Consider the following 6063-nt stretch of genomic DNA (forward strand, 5'->3'; position numbering starts at 1 on the left):
GGAGGGGCAGAGCCCCATCTGTCCGTCAGTCCGTCTGTCCAACCATTCCCAGTGCGGGATGGGGCTGGTGAGGAGCTGCTGGGGGGGTTTGGGGGGTCCTGGGGGGGGTTTGGGGGTCTCTGGGGGTTCCCTGCTGTGAGCTCCAGCCCCCCCAGCCCCGGGCCCTTCCCCTCTGGGGGTGCTGAGCCCCCCAAGCCTCCCCCACCCCCTCAGCTCCCCCCTGAGCCTTGGGGGGTTCAGGGCTGTGGGAGGGACCCCAGCCAGGATTCCCAGCAATTCCCACAGACACGGAGACTCGTGGGGAAGGATCCAGTCGGTTTTATTGGGTGGCTGAGGGTGGCAGACGCTCCGTGCAGGGCACAGGTCACTTCTTGGCCTCCTCCTCCTTGGAGAGCGTTTTGATGATCTCCTCCTTCTTGGCCTGCAGCCGCTCCTCGCGCCGCTTCCGCGCCTCCTTCGTCTTGGAGCGCCGCGCCTCGGCCTGGTCCCTGCGGGGGGGCGGGGTCAGCGACAGCCACACCCGGGGACGGCGACACCCCGGGGACAGCGACAGCTCGGGGACAGCGACAGACACACCCGGGGAGAGCGACACCCCGGGGACAGCGACAGCTCGGGGACAGTCACAGCCCGGGGACAGACACAGCTCGGGGACAGACACAGCCCGGGGGACACTGACACGTCGGGGACAGTCACAGCCGGGGACAGCGACAGCGACCCTGAGCACCCTGTCCCCAACCTCCCCGGGTCCTGCTGTCCCCCCAGCACTGCCCCACTGCCCCCATCCCACCAGAAGCACCACAGGATCCCAGTGACCCACCCCACTGAACTGTCATGTCATCCCATCCCTGTATCCCATCCCATCCCAATATCCCATCCCATCCCTGTATCCCATCCCATCCCTGTATCCCACCCCATCCCTGTATCCCTATATCCCATCCCACCCCGGGGTTTTCCCTTCCTGTGTTTTGGGGTCTTTGGCTGAAGCCCAGAGTGAAGGGATTCAGCTCTTCCCCTCAAGGACACACAGCAGGGTTTTGCAATCTCCTGGTCAATCATTGACCCACTCCGGCAGCTGGTCAGGAATTTCCCAGTTCCCACCTCTGTGAGTGCTAAAACCCTCAGTGAAACACAAACCAGGATCCTCTGCTCCCGGCCAGCCCTGCCCAGTGTGGGACTGATCCCCCCAGGCCCCTGGAGCCATTCCTGAGATCCCAGCCTGGAGCAGGACTTACGCCAGGAGCTTCTTGCGGGCCTTGTCAGCCTTCAGCTTGTGGATGTGCTCCATGAGGATCCGCTTGTTCTTGAACACGTTACCCTTGACCTTCAGGTACAGGCTGTGGTACCTGGGGAGGGAACATCAACCCTGCCCAGCTCTGCCTTCCTGGGGCTGGGATTGAATGGGGGGGCTGGGATTGCCCAGGCAGGCAGGGCTGGGATTGCCCAGGCAGGGCTGGATGCCCAGGCTGGGCTGGATTGCCCAGGCAGGACAGAACCACAGGCTCTGGGATTGCCCAGCACTCACATGTGGCGGTCGATCTTCTTGGACTCGCGGTAGCGCCGCAGCAGCCGCCGCAGGATCCGCATGCGCCGCATCCAGGTGACCTTCTCGGGCATGCGGGCGTTGGCCGTGCCCTTCCTCTTGCCTGGAGGGGGGAAACGGGGTGAGAACGAGCCCAGATTCCTGCCAGCCCAGCCCCACACTCACCACAAAGCCCTCCACCCTCTGCCCAGCTCAAGGGAACACAGCCCAGGGGCTCCTGTCACTGACACAACCAGGGGATTTCCAAACACTGACACAACTCAGGATTCCAAACACTGACACAACTCAGGATTCCAAACACTGACTTTCCAAACACAGCCCAGGAGTTTTCAAACACTGACACAACCCAGGGGATTTCCAAACACTGACACAGCCCTGCAGCTCCAAACAGACACAACCCAGCGGCTCCAAACACTGACACAGCCCAGAGGTTTTAAACCCTGACACAACCCAACACTGACACCACCCAGGGGTTCCTGTCACTAACACAACCCAGAGGTTCCAAACACTGACACAACCCTGCAGTTCCAAACAGACACAACCCAGGGGATTTAAACCCTGACACAACCAGGGGTTCCTGTCACTGACACAGCCCAGGGGTTCCTGTCACTGACACAGCCCAGGGGTTCCAAACAGACACAGCCCAGGGGTTCCACACACACACAACCCAGTGGTTCCTGTCACTGACACAATCCAGGGGTTCCAAACAGTGACACAGCCCAGGGGTTCCTGTCACTGACACAGCCAGGGTTCCTGTCACTGACACAACCAGGGATCCTGTCACTGACACAGCCCGGGGCTCCTGTCACTGACACAGCCAGGGTTCCTGTCACTGACACAACCCAGGGGTTCCTGTCACTGACACAGCCAGGGATCCTGTCACTGACACAGCCCAGGGGCTCCTGTCACTGACACAGCCAGGGTTCCTGTCACTGACACAGCCCAGGGGATCCTGTCACTGACACAGCCCAGGGGTTCCAAACAGACACAGCCAGGGATCCTGTCACTGACACAGCCCAGGGGCTCCTGTCACTGACACCACTCAGGGCTCCTGTTGCTGTCCCAAGCTCAGGGATGGCTCCCAGCAGCCCTGGGCTGGGATCTCCCACTGAGGGAGGCAGCACTCACCGATGCCCATGTGCCGGCCCTTGCGCCGGGCCAGCGTGTTCTTCCTGCAGCGCGCCCGCGAGTGCACGGTCACGGGCTTGCGGATGATCAGCCCATCCTTGATCAGCTTCCGGATCTGCTGCCCTGCAGAGGCAGCCAGACCTCCTGTGGGGCTGCCAGGCCAGCAAGGCAGCCCCTCCTCAGAGCCCTGCTGGTATCCCCCCACATCCTGATCCCCCAACCATCCTGATTCCCCCACAGAACACCTCAGCAGTGCAAATCCTGAAAAACCCCACTTCAACCTGCTGGAGGAGCTTCCCAAAAGCTCCCCTCCCCCAGCCCTGGAGGACCCCCCTCCCCTCACGCACGGGAGTTGGCGTTGGCGATCTCGTTGGTCTCGTTGGGATCCAGCCACACCTTCTTCTTGCCGCAGCGCAGCACGCTGGAGGCCAGCCTCTTCTGGAGCCTGAGCATGCTGGGACACGGAGGGTGGGCTCGATCAGAGGGGGCTGCACACACCCACAGACCCCTGAGGGGATCCTACAGACCCCTGAGGGGGCCTACAGCTTCCTCAGGGGATCCTACAGCCACCTCAGGGGATCCTACAGCCTCCTCAGGCGACACTACAGACCCCTCAGGGGACACTACAGCCACCTCAGGGTACACTACAGCCTCCTCAGGGGATCCTACAGCCACCTCAGGGTACACTACAGCCACCTCAGGGGACACTACAGCCCCCTCAGGGGATCCTACAGCCACCTCAGGGGACACTACAGCCACCTCAGGGGATCCTACAGCCCCCTCAGGGGACACTACAGACCTCTCAGGGGACACTACAGACCCCTCAGGGGACTCTACAGCCACCTCAGGGGATCCTACAGCCCCCTCAGGGGACTCTACAGACCCCTCAGGGGACACTACAGACCCCTCAGGGGATCCTACAGCCTCCTCAGGGGACACTACAGACCCCTCAGGGGACACTACAGCCCTCTCAGGAACCCTCACAGAACCCAGCGATGCCCCTCATGCCTGTGCCATCCTCCTCAGGGGACATTATCGAGACCATCACCCCCCTCCAGGGGAGCCTGATCACCTCTGGGAGGATCCTCACCCCACCGAGGGACCCTGCGCTGCCCTTAGGGACCCTCACCCGCCCCATTATGCGGCTCAGGACCTGCATCCCCCCTCAGGGACCCTCACTCCCCTCAGGGACCCTCACTCCCCTCAGCGCCTCTTCCCCCCCCGCCCCTCAGACAACTCCTCATCCCCCTCAGGTTCCCGGCCCCAGCTGCTCCAAGGGGCGCATCCCAGCACCGCAGTGCCCTCTCAGCGCTCCCCGCCTCCCGCCGCCTTCCCAGACCCCACTCGCGCCGCCCCGGCCCCTCAGCGCGCCCATCGCGCCCCTCCGCCATTTTCCCGCCAGGCCTCAGGAGGCCGCGGCCGCCTCGCAGCGCCCGGGGCCGTCACGCAGCAGGGCCCGGACACTGCCCCGGTTGTGAGGACACCTCCCCGCTCCCCTCCAGCGCGCCCCGGTGCCTCCCGCCCGCCGTTATCCCCCCGAACAGCGGGCGCGGCCCCGCTCCCACCTCATGGCGGCGGCGGCGCCGGGGCCTGAGAGACGCAGCGGCGGCGCTGACCCCGCCCCCTGCACTTGGCACGTACCACCCCGCCCTCCCCCTGCGCTCGTCCCCGCTGCCCGAAACGCGATAAAAGAACAACAGCGATTAAATTTCGAGTGGACATTTATCTGAAGGACACGCGTGGCGCAGAGACCCGCGTGGAATGCGTGAGAAAGGCGTGGGTCGTTCCCGGCTCCCCCCTGCGCTGTAGAGAAGTGGTACAGCCCGCGCGTGCGTGGAGGGAAAGGGGCGGAGGCTGCGCATGCGCGATGGGGGAGGTGGGGGCACGTGGAGGGGGGTTATGGGGGCTGGGCTGGGGTGGACTGGGATGGACTGGGAGCGCTGGGATGGACTGGGATGGACTGGGAGCGCTGGGATGGACTGGGATAGACTGGGGTGGGCTGGGATGGACTGGGAGCTCTGGGATGGACTGGGAGCACTGGGATGGACTGGGAGCACTGGGATGGACTGGGAGCACTGGCATGGACTGGAAGCGCTGGGGTAGACTGGGAGTACTGGGATAGACCAGGATGGACTGGGATAGACTGGGATAGACTGGGATGGACGGGGAGCACTGGGATGGACTGGGAGCACTGGGATGGACTGGAAGCGCTGGGGTAGACTGGGAGCACTGGGATAGACCAGGATGGACTGGGATGGACTGGGATAGACTGGGATGGACGGGGAGCACTGGGATGGACTGAGATGGACGGGGTTGGACGGGGATGGACTGGGAGCGCTGGGATGGACTGGAATAGACTGGGATGTACTGGGAGCACTGGGAGGGACTGGGAGCACTGGGATGGATTAGGGGATGTCCATGTTGGCGTGGGAAGCGCAGGGCTGAGGATTCAGGTCTCACCCCAGCCCTTCCTGGGAGAACTGGACCTGTCTGATCCATACTGGGAGGACTGGCCCCGTGCTGAGCCTAGACTGGTCTATACTGGGAGGCTGGATCTGCTTTGGGATCATCCTGGCCTGTGCTGGGAAGTCTGGCAGAAATCACACGGTTATCCCAAAAAATCACCTGGTTATCCCCAAAATCACGCAGTTATTCCCCGAAATCACCTGGTTATCCTAAAAAATCACCTGGTTATCTCCCGATTGTCACGCGGTCATTCCCCAAAATCACCCGGTTATCACCCGGTTATCACCCGAAATCACCCGGTTATCCTAAAAAAATCACTCGGTTATCTCTCAAAATCACCCGGTTATCACGTGGTTATCCCCAAAATCACCCAGTCACCCCCCAAAAATCACCCGGTTATCACTCACAATCACCTGGTTATCCCCAGAAATCACCCGGTTATCACCCAAAATCACCCAGTTATCCCAAGAAATCACCCGGTTACCCCCTAAAATCACTCGGTTATCTCCGAAATCACCCGGTTATCTCAAAAATCACCCGGTTATCACCCGAAATCACCCGGTTATCTCCAAAAACTGAGCCGGTTATCACCTGGTTACCCCTCAAAATCACCCGGTTATCCCCGAAATCACCCGGTTATCCCCTAAAATCACCTGATCATCCCCCAAAATCACCCGGTTATCCCCCAAAATCACCAAGTGAACCCCCGAAATCACCCGGTTATCACCCGTTTATCCCGAAATCACCCGGTTATCCCAAAAAATCACCCAGTTATCACCCGAAATCTCCCGGTTATCCCTCAAAATCACCTGATAATCCCAAAAACACCCGGTTATTCCCCAAAATCCCCCGGTTATTCCCCAAAATCACCCGGTTATCACCCGGTTATCCCCTAAAATCATCTGATAATCCCCAAAACCACCCGGTTA

At 61.4% G+C, this 6063-nt stretch overlaps 1 protein-coding gene across 1 annotated transcript; it reads right to left on the reverse strand.

Annotated features, from left to right (window-relative positions):
* Positions 1-302: 302 nt before the first annotated feature.
* On the reverse strand, positions 303-4339 carry RPL19 (ribosomal protein L19). The gene is made up of 6 exons (XM_056512254.1): positions 4234-4339; positions 3016-3122; positions 2669-2791; positions 1523-1643; positions 1233-1343; positions 303-488 (listed from the first exon to the last, which is right to left on the reverse strand). The coding sequence occupies exons 1-6, from the start codon at positions 4236-4238 to the stop codon at positions 365-367; spliced, it is 591 nt and encodes a 196-aa protein (XP_056368229.1). The 5' UTR covers positions 4239-4339; the 3' UTR covers positions 303-364.
* Between the last annotated feature and the right edge of the window lie 1724 nt (positions 4340-6063).

The sequence above is a fragment of the Oenanthe melanoleuca genome, chromosome 27 (assembly GCF_029582105.1).
Source record: "Oenanthe melanoleuca isolate GR-GAL-2019-014 chromosome 27, OMel1.0, whole genome shotgun sequence".
NCBI classification, from domain to species: domain Eukaryota; kingdom Metazoa; phylum Chordata; class Aves; order Passeriformes; family Muscicapidae; genus Oenanthe; species Oenanthe melanoleuca.